We start from the raw sequence: 18,246 nt of genomic DNA, 5'->3' as shown, positions 1-18,246 counted from the left end.
TAGGAAAAGACTAAGAAAACAACAGATAGGAAATCTGCCACCCGGTCGACTGCCCTAAATGCAGATCAGTAGTGATTGATTAAATGACACTTGTATCAGGAAGTCAGGTTGGTGTCCTTTCCGCAGACAGCCTCCTCCTACTGCTGTACGAAACACGTGGAGGCGCAGTAAGACAACACTAATGCGCTAGGGCGAATGCTGGGACTGGGACTGAGAGGGGCCTGCCCCACCCCTTCACGGCACGAAGAGAGTGAGCATCGTGAGTAAGAGATGTGTTTATTTCTTCTCGACTTTAGCTGCAGTTTTGTTGGCACCTCCATCTGCTCACTATTAATAATTCTGGAGCCACCTTAATGTAGAGGGGCTTTTCTCCAATGTACAGTGTTTAGTCAAAGTAGTCGGCAGCACCAGGTCTTTGGTTCGCATTTTGGTTGAATTACGCCAGCCGTTTGGAAGATTTGAAATTGTAACTCTGAGTGGTTGGCAACACTGCATTTCTCCCTCACTTCGACTTTTTAGTCATAAAATGCAGCTTTTGTACGTCAGAGTAGAAACAACGGGATCACACATGACAGATACAACTGAGAACATCAGCAATGGTCCACGGAATCCCAGTTTTGGAAGAACCGACGTTCTCAGGCCAAATTATGAGAATACTGTGAAAGAAACCCAAGGCAACTCTTGTCATCTTAGAATGACCTGAACCCACACTTACTGTGGCAATAGTGGCGATTGGGAGTTACAAGTTCGACAGAGATGACTTATACATTTTGAGGCTTTCATTGAGAATGCAGTAAAACATTCAGCGCAGGAACTATGAGCGCGACACCTCAGTACACCCCGGTTGGCCCCCTGTACAAGTTGCTTGTCTTAATAATTCCCATCATTCCTTGTTTCAGACGGAAAACATGGAATGTTTTCTCCACAAAGTGGGGGGGCGACTGAGATGTGCCGAGTAAACTAATAACTGTTACCGAGCGCATGACCACTGTCTACCTCAGAGTCCTCGAGTGTCCAGGGATGCGACAGAGAAAGAACGGAATGACGTGACATAGAGACGTACTTCACCAAGTTTCGCATGTGTGTACTTGAGTAAAGTATCTTGATAATTATTCGTTTCATACGTCTTTCTGTATGTTTGTGTTCTTAAACCTGGAAGACGGCGGGACATAAGCATTCACGGTTCTGTTATAGGGTGCATGTCTTCACATGTAAACAGTCATCAGAGTTAAAATTAAGTTCTCTGTAAAATGTGATGTGAGTAGGAATCGCAACTTTCCATCGATTACGTAACATAGAAATTGATCTTACTACTGTCATGTCCAGGGACACAAACGTCCATCAAGTAGCATTGCATAAGTAGTACATAGCGATTACTTGAAAACTCAGTCCATTGTCGTGCTGTCTAAGCAGCCATGTGTTGGGGTCATAAGGAATGAAGATAAAAACAGAGCCTTGTGAGTTCAGGAGGTCTGGCAAGGAGTGGATACGGGCTATCTCAATAGTGACCACCTATAGTCTGGAGATAGCATGAAAGGGGGTGGTTTGAAGGATCCCATACTTAAATTTAAAGGGCCACCCAATTAAGTGGTACGAGACGGAGAATAATGTTTATGATGACAAGTATTAGAAAGGGGGAGGAATGTTATGAGGACAGGGTTAAAGGCGAGAAGGCGAGTACATGACAATAAAAATTGCCACGTACTGAGAATGCGAGTTACGAAACATGGGGTAGGTGGTAGAACCAATAGGAAGCCAGAAAGGCTTTATCTAAGAGGAGGGATACCCTCATAACATATTGCTAGTTTCTTTAAATATGGTTGTAATTGAAGGAACAAGCCTCTTATTGCTTAGTCTTCGCTTTGGAAGCCTTGCCTTGCGCTCAAGTCAGGAAATCGCGATCTATTCTTCAGGAGGTCTCGCTGCTTAGAATAATTCTTAGTACGTCAGCTTATAACGGTGGTGCCAACATTTGGTATTCATCATTCATACTTCGATTCTCGATATAAGCCCTAGTTCTTCTGGGTTTTATCGTAGTTGGCAACTTAAAGCTTGAGGAATCTCTGTGGGACTCCACGATACTCCGTTTAAATCGCTTTAGCATTTCTGTGGTACTCTAATGTTTTAGAGTCCACTTGCATTTACTTGGAGTAGCCGTTCTAAGGATGGCTACTTGCAGTATGTCACACTAAATACCGACTTCAATTGCGCGTGTATATTCTTTGTACATCATCTGTCAATATACGCACATATATATATGAAATCATATGAGTTTCAAATCTTAACAACCAACTTACCTAACGCCTATATCTTTACCATCTTATATTCCTTTTCTTTTTTGGTGGTGTTTTTAGCCACCAGGTGATTCCACTCACCGCTCGGCGTCTCACCTGTTGGCGGGGATACGACACTACGGATAATAACGGAGATGAGATACTGTGTCCATGTCACATCGCGGTGACGTTAGAGAAGGAACAATGCAGATATTTTATTTCCTTGATAGCGCAGACAAAAAAGGAGACTTCATCAACAAGGTGTTTCGTGACGGCGTCAGTGTTTTACTGCATTCTGTCCGGGTTTGGGTCAGGATTTTAATACTTCACATTACTGTCACATCATTTCAACACCGTGAACTGAGCCGCAAATTCCTTCTGTTCCATTGCAATCTGCTGCTCGAGGAACGGGTACAATAAATACGTAGAGTTAGTGGCTCCTCACATCATCCAGAAGCTGAGGAGTGAGACGAGCCCTCATGATGGAGGATCCTTGCTAAATTGTGGATGCATTGCATTTCAGCTGGAAACTATAAATAAGCAAGTATGTATCCCTAGTACTTACACTGGAGTAGTTTCTTGTTGCTTTCGTCCCCTACAAAGTCAGTTAACGTCACGTGAAGGTACCTTGCTAAAGATTCACACCCAGATATTTGTCTCGAGGAAAACTCAGGAGCCACGCAGTCACCTTGAGGTTTGTCGAACCCACGGCCTACAGTTGTTTGCGTGAGGGGACTTCGCTCATCCATGGAACACTCACAGTGCCTCACATTCACTTCGGACCAAAGACACTCTCGTTTCTTCTCCTACAACAAGTGCACTCGTTCTGCAGAATGCAGCACCTAAACAGTCTTAACCGTAGAAACTACACGATGAGCATTACATCTGTGAAACGTTTGTGATGTGGGAAGTTCTTGCCTCGTGACATATACATCATGTGAAACTGTCTACGTTACTTTCCTAGTTATTTCTGATCCCTCGCTTGAGTGGGAAACGGCCGAAAATACTTGTTTATAAGTGATACGGAAGGCCCACTTAAGATTTGTCTGTGATTAAAATTCTCTCCATTTACTCTTCCCAAGGAGGGAAATTTATTCATATGTAGGAATTCAATCAATCAATCAATCAATCAATCAATCAATCAATCAATCAATCAATCACTACTGTTCTGCATGTAGGGCAGTCGCCCAGGTGGCTGATTCCGTATCTGTTGTTTTCCTAGCCTTTTCTTCAATGATGGCAAATAAATTGGAAAATGTATTGAAAATCTTGCTTGGTAAAACATTCCAATCCATAATTCCCCTTTCTAGAAACGGATATTTTCAACAAATTGCCCTCCTTAATTCGAGCTTTATCTTCATATTGTGATCATTCCTACTTTTAAAGACAACACCATCTACTGATGTCCTCCCACGCCATCTCTCCACTGACACCTGGAACATACCACTTAGTCGAGCAGCTCGTCTCCTTTCTCCCAAGCCTTTCCAGTCCTAACTTTGCAACATTTTTGTAACACTACTCTTATCGGAAATCACCCAGAACAAATCGAGCTGCTTTTCTTTGGATTTTTTCCATTTTCTGAATCAAGTAATCCTGGTGTGGAACCCATACACTGGGACCATACTCTAGTTGGGGTCTTACCAGAGACATATATGCCCTCTCCTTTACATCCTTACTGCAACCCCTAAACACCCTCAAGAGCAAGTGCAGAGATCTGTACCCTTTATTTACAATTCCATTTATGTGATTACCCCAATGAAGATCTTTCCTTATATTAATACCTAGGTACTTACAATGATCCCGAAAGGAACGTTCAACCCATCAACGCAGTAAATAAAACTGAGAGGACTTTTCCTATTTGTGAAACTCACAACCTGACATTTATCCCCGTTTATCATCATACCATTGCCCGCCGTCCATCTCACAACATTATCGAGGTCATTTTGCAGTTGCTCACAATATTGTAACTTATCTATTACTCTGTACGGAATAACATCATGTGCGAAAAGCCTTATCTCTGATCCACTCTTTCACTCATATCCTTTACCTATATATAAGAAAATGTAAAGGTGTAATAATACTGCATTGAGGAATTCCCCTCTTATTTATTACAGGATCAAATAAAAATTCGCCTACTCTAATTCCCTGATTTATATTTTCTAGGAATACAGCAACACATTCAGTCACTCTTTTGTTAAGTCCAATGGCACTCATTTTTGCCAGTAGTCTCCCATGATCTACCCTATCAAATACCTTGGACAGGTCAATCGCGATGCAGTCAATTTGACCTCCTGAATCCAGGATATCTGCTATATCTGGCTGGAATCCTACAAGTTGGGCTTCAGTGGAATAACCTTTCCTAAACCCGAACTGCTTTCTATCAAACCAGTTATTAATTTTGCTAACATGTCTTATATAATCAGAAACAATGCTTTCCCAAAGCTTACATACAATGCATGTCAAACTGACTGGCCTATAATTTTCAGTTTTATGTCTATCAGCCTTTCCTTTATATACAGGGGCTACTATAGCAACTCTCCATTCATTTGGTAAAGTTCCTTCCTGGAAACAATAATCAAATACATGCTTCAGATATGGTATTATATCCCAACGCATCGTCTTTAAAATATCCCCCGAAACCTTATCAATTCCAGCCGCTTTTATAGTTTTTAACTAACGTATCTTGCTGTAAATGTCAATACTTCTTTAGTATTAGTCTCCTCCTCTATCTGGACATTATCCTTGTAACCAACAATCTTTACATACTGCTGACTGAATACTTCTGCCTTTTGAAGATCCTCCTTGGAACTTGTTTCTGCCATAAAGTACCTATACTTAGAACGTTTCTTGAGAGAAAGGGTGGTTCCTTTTCTAATATGACAGCCATAAATGAATATTCCTCTAGATGCATATCTCCAAGGGACACAGGTATGCTGGTCTCTCGTACACTCTTCGCTGATAATCTGCTTAACTCACCTGGATGAGGACATGACTTTGGTTTTTGAGTAGTACTTGTAACTTCTTTGGTAGTAGTTGTAGCTGGTGTAGTCGTGGAAATTGTGACCGGCTCCACTTCTTGAGACGTCGAGGTACCAAGAACAAAAATACACAGGAAATAGTTAATTTCTGATAAGCAATAATCCTGAAAATCTATCAGAATCTGTGTACATAAAATCCGTACAGAATTATTTCACGGTCACCGACAATGTCTACTTCAAAAAATGGGTATGTTTAAAAAGAGCTCTACACCAGGAATTGGAAAATGTATGTGTTTGTCTCTTTCGTGTAAAGACTTGTGGAAACATTACTCGTTATAATAATATTGCTCCAGAAGGGTCTATTTCGTTTGATTTATCATTCTTCAAAGTGCACAGTTCCTTTTACACAGAATTACAAGCTTAAAACCCAGAATGATGACAAATAAAGATATTTACAGTTGATGTTACTGTATTTTCGAAGCAGAGTTGTATATCAACGGGCATATTACATCGTAGTTCCCTTTCACACAGGACCTAAATTGTGGTGCCAGTTTTACCGGAAGTAACCTTGGTTTTACAGCAAGATCCAAATCGTCTCTCTTATAGCTGATGCCAAGTAAGTAAGTTACAAATGTTATGCCGAAGATTTTATTTTCGGTCTGACCTGGAAGACAAGGGGAACATAAGTTTGCGAGTTCTGAGCTGAGGAAATATCTGTAACTAAAAAGACATGCACATTTTAACCAGCTGGTTCCCGAGTGGTGACGTGTGCTCGAAGTCTTCATTCGAAACTCTCGGAGAGTCACGTGTTTGGAACACAGCTAGCAACATGTGGCCTGCTCCTCCTCTCCTGCAGTAGTGAGCCCAAGAACGTATGAACTATCGCTTGGAGAGGGAAGACAAATAGGTACAATCCCAGCATTCACCGAGCAGTGAGCTCTCCCAGCACCACTTTTTTCTTAGGGAGACTCGGAAGCCCGAGTACCATATTAAGTCTTCCTCGACGTCAGAGTCAGCTTAAAGTGGAAGAAAATCATAAATCTTATTCAAAACGTTTAATTAATCTCAGAGTTCTAGAGTCAGTTTGTTCTCTGCAGGTCTCCTTTGGTCGAACCACAAAGGAATGTAAGGGCCACAACGTACATGACTCCCTACTCTACATACTGACCTTCTCGCAGTTCTCCGTGTTCACAACACCAAACTATTGACGTTCTACGTCATTTCTAATATCAAATCTGTCACTCGTGGCCGAGTGGACAGTACAATACACAAACGGTATCCCTTGCATTTCTTAGAGGCGAATGACCGGGTTACCACTTGTTCTTTTCCGACCCTGACGGTATAAGCGAGTCTTCCATCTTCCTACTGGTTGTTGTAAGTAAAGGTTGTACTTCCTCTTAAAACACCACCTTAATTCCCCATAACCATATGAACTTTTACCAATCCAATCTATGCATTAATACCGATCAATTTACTCTTTGACTTTTATAACCTTGTTTTATCGCATTTGTTCCTAGCTACGGCTAAAAGAGTTTCGTGATCATCTATACCGCCTTTCATCGTATCTTCTCAAAATACTTTCTGATCCACCTCTTCGTCCCAGATTAATTTAAATTTCTGCCATTCGCATCACCTTCCGAGTTAACAGTTTATTAATTTAGAACAATCACTACAATCACATTATTTTCTGTGAAGTAGCCTACATCCCTGATTATATGATTAAATATTTCACGTCTGCATCAATTTATTCATGTCTGTACACCCCAAAAGTTAGCGATTGGAATAACTCACCAAAGGAGATGTTCGATAAATTTCCAATATAATTGCAATCCTTTAAGAAAAGACTAGGAAAACAACAGATAGGGAGTCTGCCACCTGGGCGACTGCCCTAAATGCTGATCAGTATTGATTGATTGATTGATCTCTTGAACTTCATGTTTGTCACATTTAACTCTTTATTAGCTAACACATTCTTCTTTCATTCGTACAAATACTCCCCATCCTATCTCTACAATAAACACTCCAGTTCCGGAAGGAATTTGCGTATCATTATGTCACTCTTTAGCCATGATTCAACCCCTTATATAACATCTGGTAAATACTGAATTACTTCATTACAACCTTTTCCTGTCGCTGTACTCACACCTCCGCTCCTATATCTCACCCCTAAGCTATACATACACACGCACTAAAAGACTCACACGTACCTACTCCTTAGTACCCCTCCACTGAGTATCCCAATGATCATACTCTCCTCTCCCTTCAACTGCATAACAAGATCCCACACTATGTTGGTAGTTATTCCTGCTTGCCATACGTTGTTCGAACCGATACCTCACAATCTATACCCTCCTCTTTCCTCAACTCCTTGGTTCCCTTTCCTCCACGCACTTTCTCCCCGAGCCTATCTATAGAGTCCTCAATGACCAGATCTTCGACCTCATCCACCTCATTAGATTCTTTTCCCTATTAGTCTCCCTAGTCTTCCCTGATGATTACAGATCCTACTTCCTCCTCCGTTTTCTCCTTCTCGTGGCCCTGTTCCACGCCCTCTTCCTATCCTCTAGTATACCTGGGTTCCCTTTCCTCCACGCACTTTCTCCCAGAGCCTACCTATGGAGTCCTCAATGACCAGATCCTCGACCCCATCCACCTCATTAGATCCTTTTCCCTATTAGTCTCCCTAGTCTTCCCTGATGATTATAGATCCTACTTCCTCCTCCGTTTTCTCCTTCTCGTGGCCCTTTTCTAGGCCTTCTTCCTGTCCTCTACTCAACGTACCTCCTTCCACTTATCTCCTACCTTCCTCTAACACTTTCATTTCCCCCTATTTCCATCTGTATTTTACGAGCGCTGACTCACGGATACTTCACTTGATCCCTTTGCCCTTAGCGTACCTGTTTTTCGGAGCTTCCCCTCCCACCGCACCTTGTATTTTGCTGCTGTTCTCCTTCCCTTGTCACCCGCTCTTCCTTCGTGCTATCTCCCCTTAAGCTACGAACTGTAACGGTTAGCGCAATGCAAGTGGGCCCACACATTTTCCACACGAATTTGGCAGGACTGCAGGTATATAGCTAAATACGCTCACATTCATTGGGGGTGCTACTGGAAAGAACTGCTCAACCTCGAGGCAATGACACGAGTTTCCACTGCTTACCTTAGGCCTTCTTCCGTAAAACCACATTTCAAAGACCTCTATTCCCTTTCTCTGATAAGCATGTTTCTATCTCATGCAGTCTCACGATCCAGACATATGTTCCACAAACGACTGTCCGAATTGTATATTTATGGTGAGAGAACGTTCGTTTACAAGAAGGCTTCCTTTAGCAAATGTTGTTCTTCGATAAATGTTCTGCTAGTTTCTTCTGCCATTGGTTATGTTACTTCCTAGCTACCCAAATTCCCCTACTTCCTTGGTGAGTACATTTCCTAGTCTTGTATCACCTGAAACTCTAGGATTGCCTGCTCTAGAGGCGTCGGTCGTTTCTCTTACTGCTGTTACCTGCACACGGAGGAGACACGCACTGGAATACCAACTGTGAAAAGAGTTATATTCTTACCGTGTACTGGTGGATGTACCGACGTCAACAAAACCATGTGCCGAATGTCACTTGAGTTAAGATACGACATTTTCTGGAACACATTGACGTCTAACTCATACTGGTTATCGGGCGAAGTGATTCGTCGCGTGTCAACCTGTAACAAATTTCGAAAACTTTAGACGTAGAAAGTTAGGTTCACTGTGAGCAGGTCCTCCTCACACTGACACTTGTGTTTACTCACTCGCACGTCACAAGGTTATTGCTGCTTTATTGGACTTTTCGCCATACCATAGAGTGGCAACTTACGGGTAACAATGCTGTTAGTTCCATATTCTTAGATATGACATTGAAAATGGCAGGTCTATTGTTCGTGTGTGCTAAAAGTGAAGGAATGTCGGTCTCTCTGCACATCATTCCCTTGCTGTAAAAAGGGACAACACGTCAATCAAGCCATTTGTTTATTAAACGGGGATTCTGGTGTTTTCCATGTCCGGCTTCAGTGACCGAAATACCCAGGTAAAGAAACTACGTAACTGTGTTTAGGAATTTGCTTTCAAATATTAAAGAACAAAATTGACGACGAACTGAAAGTTATCAACATCTGCTGACCACAAGTAATACCAGTGGTGGAGGAAATCAACAGCCAATTACAGTGAAAATCAGGGAGAGCTCGAGAGATCACTTGGGGAAATGCAGTACTATAGAAGAAGGCTCATTTCCAGGTAGTGTAGCAGTAGATATATTCTGGCTGGGCTCCAAGCAATGTAGCAGTAGATATGTTCAGGCTGGGCTACATCCTACTGCTCCAGGCACTGTAGCAGTAGCTATCACATGGCTGTACTACTTCTTGCGGCTCCAGGCAGTGTAGCAGTAGCTATCACATGGCTGTACTACTTCTTGCGGCTCCAGGCAGTGTAGCAGTAGCTATCACATGGCTGTACTACTTCTTGCGGCTCCAGGCACTGTAGCAGTAGCTATCACATGGCTGTACTACTTCTTGCGGCTCCAGGCAGTGTAGCAGTAGCTATCACATGGCTGTACTACTTCTTGCGGCTCCAGGCAGTGTAGCAGTAGTTATCACATGGCTGTACTACTTCTTGCGGCTCCAGGCAGTGTAGCAGTAGCTATCACATGACTGTACTACTTCTTGCGGCTCCAGGCAGTGTAGCAGTAGCTATCACATGGCCGTACTACTTCTTACGGGTCCAGGCAGTTTAGCAGTAGATATATTCTTGCTGGACTACTTGTTACAGCTCCATGCAGTGTAGCAGAAGGTGTGTCCTTACTGGACTACTTCTTACGCCTCCAGGCAGTTTAGCAGCACATATCACATGGCTGTACTACTGCTTACGGCACCAGACAATGTAGCAGTAGATATCACATGGCTGTTCTACTTCTAATGGCCCCAGCAGTTTAGCAGCACATATCACATGGCTGTTCTACTGCTTACGGCACCAGAGAATGTAGCAGTAGATATCACATGGCTGTTCTACTTCTTATGGCCCCAGCAGTTTAGCAGTAGGTATCGCCAGGCTGGACTATTTCCTACGGCTCCAGGCAATGTAGCAGTAGATATCACATGGCTGTACTACTTCCTACGCCTCCAGGCAGTTTAGCAGTAGAATGTCCTTGCTGGACTACTTGTTATTGCTCCATGCAGATAGCAGTAGCTATGTCCTGACTGGACTACTTCTTACGGCTCCATGCAGTTTAGCAGTAGACATGTCCTTGCTGGACTACTTGTTATTGCTCCATGCAGTTTGCAGTAGGTATGTCCTGACTGGACTACTTCTTACGGCTCCATGCAATTTAGCAGTAGACATATTCAGGCTTTACCCCTTCTTGCGGTCCCAGGCAGTTTAGCAGTAGACATGTTCAAGCTTTATCATTTATTGCGGTTCCAGGCAGTTTAGCACTCGACATGTCCTTGCTCGACTACTTCTTATGGCTCCCAACAATATAGCAGTAGATATCGCCAGGCTGGACTACTTCCTACGGCTCCAGGCATTTTAACAGTAGATATCACCAGGCTGGACTACTTCTTACGGCTCCAGGCGTTTTAGCAGTAGATATCGCCAGGCTGGACTACTTCTTACGGCTCTAGGAAACTTAGCAGTAGATATCGCAAGGCTGGACTACTTCCTACGGCTCCATGCAACTTAGCAGTAGATATCGCCAAGCTGGACTATTTTTTGCGCCTCCTGGCAGTCTAGCATTTGATAACAAATGGCTGTACTACTTCTTACGGCCCTAGGCAGTTTACCAGTAGATATGTCCTGACTGGACTCCTTCCTACGGCCCCAAGCAGTTTAGCAGTAGATATAACATGTTTGTAATACTTCTTATGGCTCAAGGAAATTTAGCACCAGAAAGCGCCAGGCTGGGCTACTCCGTGCGGCTCCTGGCAGTTTAGCAGTCGATATCACAAGGCTGTACTACTTCTTACAGCCCCAGGCTGTTTAGCAGTAGGTATGACCTGACTGGACTACTTGTTACTGCTCCATGCAGTTAGCAGTAGGTATAACCTGACTGGACTACTTGTTACTGCTCCATGCAGTGTAGCAATAGATATCGCTAGGCTTTAATACTCCTTACGCCTCCACTCAGTTTAGCAGTGGATATAACCTATGTGGACCTCTTCTTGAATCCCAGGAAAGTGGCATCCCCATATACACCGAGTTCTTTCTTCTCAAGTATTCTATCTGAGCTGAGAACACCTAGGAGGGTTTACGGTAAAGCAGGGAGCGTATCCAGGGAGGTGTTCCCAGCCAGACGGATGTTTCTTTGTTAAAGGAAACGACTAGTTTCTCCTTTATGCATTTTCTATGTCTCCACAACCAGTGTAGTATGGATATTGTTTAACAAATTCTATGCGGGCCTGGCATAGGCTGCTTGCCATAAAGACAACCTGTGTGAAATGTTACGGAGTCTACGAAGTATAAATGCAGCTTACTACTATGTTGTAGCAACTTACTGCAACGGCCCGAGGACACTCAAAACCAACACTGTCCAAACAATCAAATACAAGAACAGGAAACAAATGTTAGTTACCTTAGGTGCAGTAAGCTGCATAATCAAAATATGGAAGGTGCCCTTAAATTATTTAGAGGTAAAAGGCCAGTGTCAAAATAAAAATTTACACTTCACAAGTCACTAATGCTACGAGACTTTCTTAAGGCGGAAACAGAAATATATTTAACTTACAATGAATTGAAACTGGAAGAATTTGAATAGGTCATCCATTTTAACAAAGGTTAAAGAAAATACTAATTTTTGGATAACCGAAAGAATTCTTAAGTAAATATGAAATACTGGCCTGCAACAATTGTTTCCTGCTGATAACTGAATTTAAGTTAATTGGATCAAATAAATCTACTTAAATGAATTTGAAATTTGTTTCAACGTAATCAAAGCTCACATTACAATTGCAATAACGGTAATAAACACGATAACAGTGCCACATTACTTCTGCAACGCACAGTGCGTCCAGAATTGAAATTAATGTAAGCCAGTTATGCTTTATAATAAAATTAAATTTTTAAATATCATAGCCTACTTAAATATTCCCCATACGACCATAAAATTTTAATGGAAAATATGAGCGTCCCAGCAAAACTACAGAACAAAGTCACGCACGAACTGTAATGCTGCTACACGCAAGGCTACAGAGTACACAATCAAGAAGAGAGAAAACAGGGATGTGAATTGTTCTGGTGAGCGCTTAAGAAAAGAAAATTTAACAGTTAGGAGAATCAATTTTCAACTCTCTACCAACCGCCATGATACAGATAATAAAAATAATAGTAATTATATTAGATTGTATGATTCAAATTGCACATTAACATTAAATTTAACAGAGGGCAAAATCGTGGTTATGCAATTTAATGTGAGGTGGCCTCGTAAATGGCATGATGCACATATGGGGCGATTAAGGTAATATTTTCTTGAATAAACCAACCGATAGTACAATTCCAGTTCCAAATATTTAAAACATTTGACACTACTTACATCAGCCTGTATGAATATTAGCAAAGTAATCTAAACCTTCACCTAGCACTCAGTTGAAGACCGGCACACAGACGTAAGCAAATAATAACCCACGCCACTACTGTGCACACGGAAGGAAAACGAAGAAAATAAAATAATTTCCAACATTTAGAAATTAAGGCTTTGCCTTAAATATCGGTTAGGTTTTCCTCCATTCCGCCGAACGTGCACACATCCAGACAGAACTCTAGTGCAGAGAGGAACATACAGCGCATGCACGCCAGTACTGATTTCCAAGGGACTAATAGCGTTCATCTCAGCCACGGTGCAATAATTACATATCACACTTTTAAATAATTGTAGAATGCACAAATTAAACAGGCGCACCAAAGAATGTACAATAGAACGGAAATACACAGGTCGGATGTGTTTCACGTTACAGTTTCTTCCCAAGGATTCCATCTGCACTGTGAGACTTTAAAGCGGGGAGGTATTTCCAGCCACACGGATGTTCCTTGAATGATTTGCTAAAGGAAAGTACTAGTTTCTCCCTCATCTATTTTACATATTTTCACAGTTTCTGTAGTACCGATATTGTTTAACAAATTAAACATATGCTGTTTGTCACAAAGGCAACCTGTGTGGAATGTCACAGTGTCTGTGAACTATAACTACTAATTTCTAGCGCATCCCGTGACGAGCTCGCTACTAGCAGGACGCTTGACTTCGTTCAAACAGATTAGGTACAGGGCAGATATAATTTTCAATGCACGTTTGTTCCTTCAGTTACACAAGAAATGTGAGTAATTACTTCTGCAATGTGCTACTTCACTGCAATTCGTTGTCCCTTACTAAAGTAGTCAGTGGTTAGCACACGAAAAGCAGGTCTGGGTTTGATACATTTTGATATCACGTACCTATTAGATTATTTCCGCGAACTGTATTGCTGTGGTTTCAAAGTTGGCTTCAATTTGAGTGGCACATGCACATATTTTGAATACAAAACACCAAGTTAATCACACACAATTTTATCCATCCAACACGGGGGCAGAACTTTGTATTTGAGAATATACGTTACCGTTATCTCCCAGTTATTATGGGCGTCCTTCTCTCCACGAACAGTAACGTGCAACGTGGAGTCCACGGGCGATGAATACCGATATGCGCTCGCCAGTGAAACTGCTAGTGTCAGGGGCAAAAGAACCTGGAACAAGTACAGAGTTCAGAAGTTAACTATGACGAATATGACTTCCTAAAGGAGGTTATGATGGAAAATTTGGTAGTTTAGAGCAGAATACTGACTTCAGGTTAATTCGCTGTCCACCCTCAGTCAAACAAACACATTACCTTAGATCGTCAGCCTACTTTGAAAACTTTGGTGGTCAGTTACCAAAGCACTGCGCAAAACATTTTCCTTTGTAAAGTAATCGTCTCTTTCCCTCCACAGTTTTAGGTATTCCCACAGGATTAATGTACTTCGTCCTGATTATTTGTTAATTATCGTAACGAGTGCTTCATGAACTTACTTCTAAGTATGTATGTGCGAGCATAAGGAAAGGGACCACTCTTCACATCGTAAGCGAGGCTCCACACACTTACTCCTTCGCGCTCATTTAGCAGCGCGAACATAAGATAAAATTACTCGGATACCTTATCCTATGGTGAATAAAGCCTACCTCGGCATAAACATCCAGTCTTCTCCCAAAATTTCCGATACCGATGCAGTATTCCAGTGTATTTCGTAGTGTGACTCTCTCCTTATTATTCGTATAGTTGTGAATTTAAGTCTTTTAAAACATTAAAATATATTCGGTTAAAAAGTAAGCAGTAATAATTCTCACTATGTCAGGGACTAATGATGCACCAAATGAAAGCTTTAAAACAATCTCCTGAGAGTGACTTTGAAAGTGAAAATTGTGGTGAGGAAAGTGAACCTTCTGAACAGACGAGTTTCAGGATACATGATGTTCCCAAAGTTCAAACAGTCTCCAAATGTACGGAGGAGGTTAAAGAATTTGTAAACAAGTGTTGTGGCTTCATCCATTATTCCAGAGTAGAATGTCAGGAACGGATTACAGTTGGGGAGAACATGTCAATCACCACCACATATTAATGATATGTGAGATGACAACATTAGTACAAAACCAGCCAATGACGACAGCTACTAAGAGAAAAAAATATGACAGGAAAAATAGTTACACAATGTATCACTTCAAAGGGCAGGTGTGTCAGCCATTCTTTCAATTTGTATTCGCTTGTGGCTCTAAGTAGATAAAGAATTTAAAGGAACAGTTCAAGAAAGAAAGGTTGTAGCCCAAAATTCACCGAAACGTATTAAAGACTTCTCAGATAAAATCTATTCCTTTTGATGGTCGTAAAACAATTTCAGTGAACAAAATGCACTTTGTCATGCCAGGTCGGGCCCCTACAATGCGGAAAAGTGATCTGATGCTTCTCCCAACAGACATGACTAAGAAGTACGTTCACACATTATACTCTTCAGTTGTAAATCATTAGAGAGAATTCCTGTATCACTCTCGTCCTGGTATTCAATCTGGCGTACAATTTGCAGTAACATAGTAGTTCAGAAAATCAAGACTGATGTTTGTATGACTTGTAGAAGAAATCAGACTGTAATAACAAAACTGTTAATTTTTGATGAGGAGGAAAAAAAGAAATCATCAGAGTTGATTGTCTCTTGCGCCACATAGCTGTAGGCTCAACGCATTATACTTTTGATTTTGCCCAACAAGTGCACTCACCATACGATCCGCAACGAGTTTGACCCATTTCCTTTCTTACAGGCTAGCATGTGAACCACTTAACAAATTTGTTTTGTCCAGAAGCTTGTACTGCGGGTCTTATCCCTTGTCATGCCATGTCTTTTTCATTAGGTGAGGAGCATTTAGAACTCCATGCTGATAACTGTGTCGGGCAAAATAATAACGCCTTAATGAGATACCTCATATGGAGAGTTAGGGCAGGAAGACCAGCAGTTGCAAAATTTAATTTTTGCCAGTGGGACCCACGAACTTTCATCCTGATTTGTATTTTGGATGCTTCAAGAGAGCATTCCGAAATAAAGTGCAGTTTTTGAAGATGTAACTGCTGTCACCCGTATTAGTTGTCAGATTTCTAGCTATATTATTCCTGTCGCTATGGCACAGAATCCAGAAATGTAACAGTTCCTACTTATGAGTGAGAAAACAAGTTCCACGCTGGAATGGAAGACATTGCATAAATAACCCACATACATCACTTCATGTATACGAAAGAGCTCCCTGGTGAAGTGCTGACAGAGAAATGCATAGTTTTTGATGAAGTACTCTACATCATCCTTCCGGAAGAATCGCCGCCTGATTTCCGCAAGTCATCAAACCTCAAGGACTTAGCATCCATAGACAGACGTATCTCATTTGGTATCAGAACATAAGAGAGGTATACTATGTCCCGCGTAACATTTTTCACTGCTTCAGCAACGCCACCACCAATCATCTGAAGTGTTAATCTTATGGAGCCGGCTTCTGTTTCTCCTCCTCTGCCAATAATCACACCATCATCATCTTCTCCTTCAAAAAGTGCAACGCCTAAAAGTACAAGTAAGGCTCAGAAGAGAAAAGCACCAACTCCGAGAAAATTCTCCCCAAAGAAGTGGATTCGACACCCTCCCCCACTGCAGCTACTGCGGAGAGGCAGGACATCGGGACCAGACGGTGAAAGGGCAAAACACAGGCCTCAGCATGAATAACAGATATTCCTGCTGGCTGTGATTACCGATCACTAAGGTATGTGATAATTCTTGTACGTGCAGTAGTGTTGCTAATAGTGTCTTCAGTGATCATCTGCAAGTCATAAAACCTCAGAGACTTAGTATCGACAGATAGATCTCCATGAAAAGATTAGACCGTAATAATATATGTTTGTATTATTCGCTAAAAAATCTACGTCGGAATAGCGGTGAACATGAAAATGTAAATGAACCGGGAGGTACATCCCAACGCCGCGCATTTAAATCTAGCGCCTAAAAGAACTCCTCGACTGGTGAAAGTGTGAAATTGGAACTAGACCAGCTTATAAATTTACTCAGAAGATGTCATCACTAAAATATGATATAATTTTGTTATTGTGAAGTTTCCTGAACTGACTATATTTCTACTTGTTTTGTTTGCCATTCATCAAGAAGTTTATACATTCTTCCATAGATGTCACTACTAAAAACTATGATCATACACCCTGGTGCGAAGTGAAAAAACTTTTGATTTAAAGAAGCTTTGTATTCATAAGCTTTTTTACTAATTGATATTCATTTATTTTGGGTTGGCAACATTTATCCTTTCTTTCCGCCAGTTTTGAATCTAGCCAATTCCAAATTTCTGTAATTAATTTTCAACCTATCACAGCCTTCTTCTCCGATTTTGTATGCAACTTTTAAATTGCCCAATAAAATGAGAGGGTGTGGCTAGTTTAATCTTGAATGGTCTCGAACTTTCCCCGAGGGCTTATAAACTGCGAATTTCCACGTCTCTTGGCCAATTGATCGGGAGTGTGTGTGTCAACCAGGAGGCGGGAGGCCTCTTCGTCAGCTGCTAGAGCTTCTACAAGGTAATGGCCATACAACATCTTTCTTTCCTTCTTTCTTGCTAGCTCCGCAGTTTAACCAGAGAGAAAGGTCCGAATCATCAACTATTTAACATACTTTTCTGAAAATGTAACTTCTGACGGCTAATGTAAAAACGTCATAAAATCTTTAACTGTAAATCGGGGATAGAGAGTGAAGTACCCTCTCGAGCTCCCCTTCATCTTGGTCTGAGGTGACTACATTTGTAACTGTTCTTCTTCCTTTCCGTAATATATTAGTTTAACCTTATACGAGTCACCTCAGTAGTTTGGGAATAGTCCCTGTTTCACCGGCCTAGTGCACCTTAGGTTTTTAAGTTTTCACTATCTTGGAGCACTGAACGCCTCCATTCAGTTTGTGTTTTGGGCCATTTTACTTAACCTGTTCTTTTCCGCAAAGGCCCTGTAGGTTGGGTACAAGATACCGCTGTTTCACATTGTAAGTTGGGCCATGGAAGGCCAGAGAGTGTACGATTTCTGATATTGCCTCGAGGAGGCTGAAAGGAAACGGAGAGCCTATTAGCTCTTTCTCAAATTTTGTAATTGTAAAGTATGCCTCTGGGAGGCTAGATATTGCAAATTTAACAGCAAGTGCTCTTTGAATTAGGGGATTACTGCTCTTTATTAAAGTGGTCTTCTTTAACATGTAAATTTGAGCTTGGAGCTGAAGCATTGTAAAGCGAGGGGTTCGAAGCCCAGGACCTGTCGAATTCACCAATATTGTATTTTCATTGACTTGTTCCAAAATTGCTAATTGTACCTGTTGTATTGTTATTTGTTGATTTTTTAAATTCTAAAGAAACATAACCTTTGTTAAAGTTTTAAATTAACTTTGATATTGTAGTTAGA

The 18,246-nt window shown here is 41.5% G+C and overlaps 1 protein-coding gene across 4 annotated transcripts in view; it reads right to left on the bottom strand.

Annotated features, from left to right (window-relative positions):
- The window catches only part of LOC137502927 (uncharacterized), a 101,347-nt gene that overhangs the window by 36,502 nt on the left and 46,599 nt on the right, over window positions 1–18,246 (bottom strand). For 3 of the 4 annotated variants that reach the window (XM_068230131.1, XM_068230129.1, XM_068230132.1), the window contains exons 2-4: window positions 13,859–13,984; window positions 8,812–8,947; window positions 5,250–5,348 (exon numbers count right to left, since the gene is read on the bottom strand). In XM_068230131.1, the coding sequence (XP_068086232.1) occupies window positions 5,250–5,348; window positions 8,812–8,947; window positions 13,859–13,984 (361 nt within the window). The remainder of the gene's footprint in view (window positions 1–5,249; window positions 5,349–8,811; window positions 8,948–13,858; window positions 13,985–18,246) is intronic. The other variant, XM_068230130.1, reaches the window with a different exon arrangement.

The sequence above is a fragment of the Anabrus simplex genome, chromosome 13 (genome assembly GCF_040414725.1).
Source record: "Anabrus simplex isolate iqAnaSimp1 chromosome 13, ASM4041472v1, whole genome shotgun sequence".
Lineage (NCBI taxonomy): Eukaryota > Metazoa > Arthropoda > Insecta > Orthoptera > Tettigoniidae > Anabrus > Anabrus simplex.
This window is presented reverse-complemented; position numbering and strand designations above follow the sequence as displayed.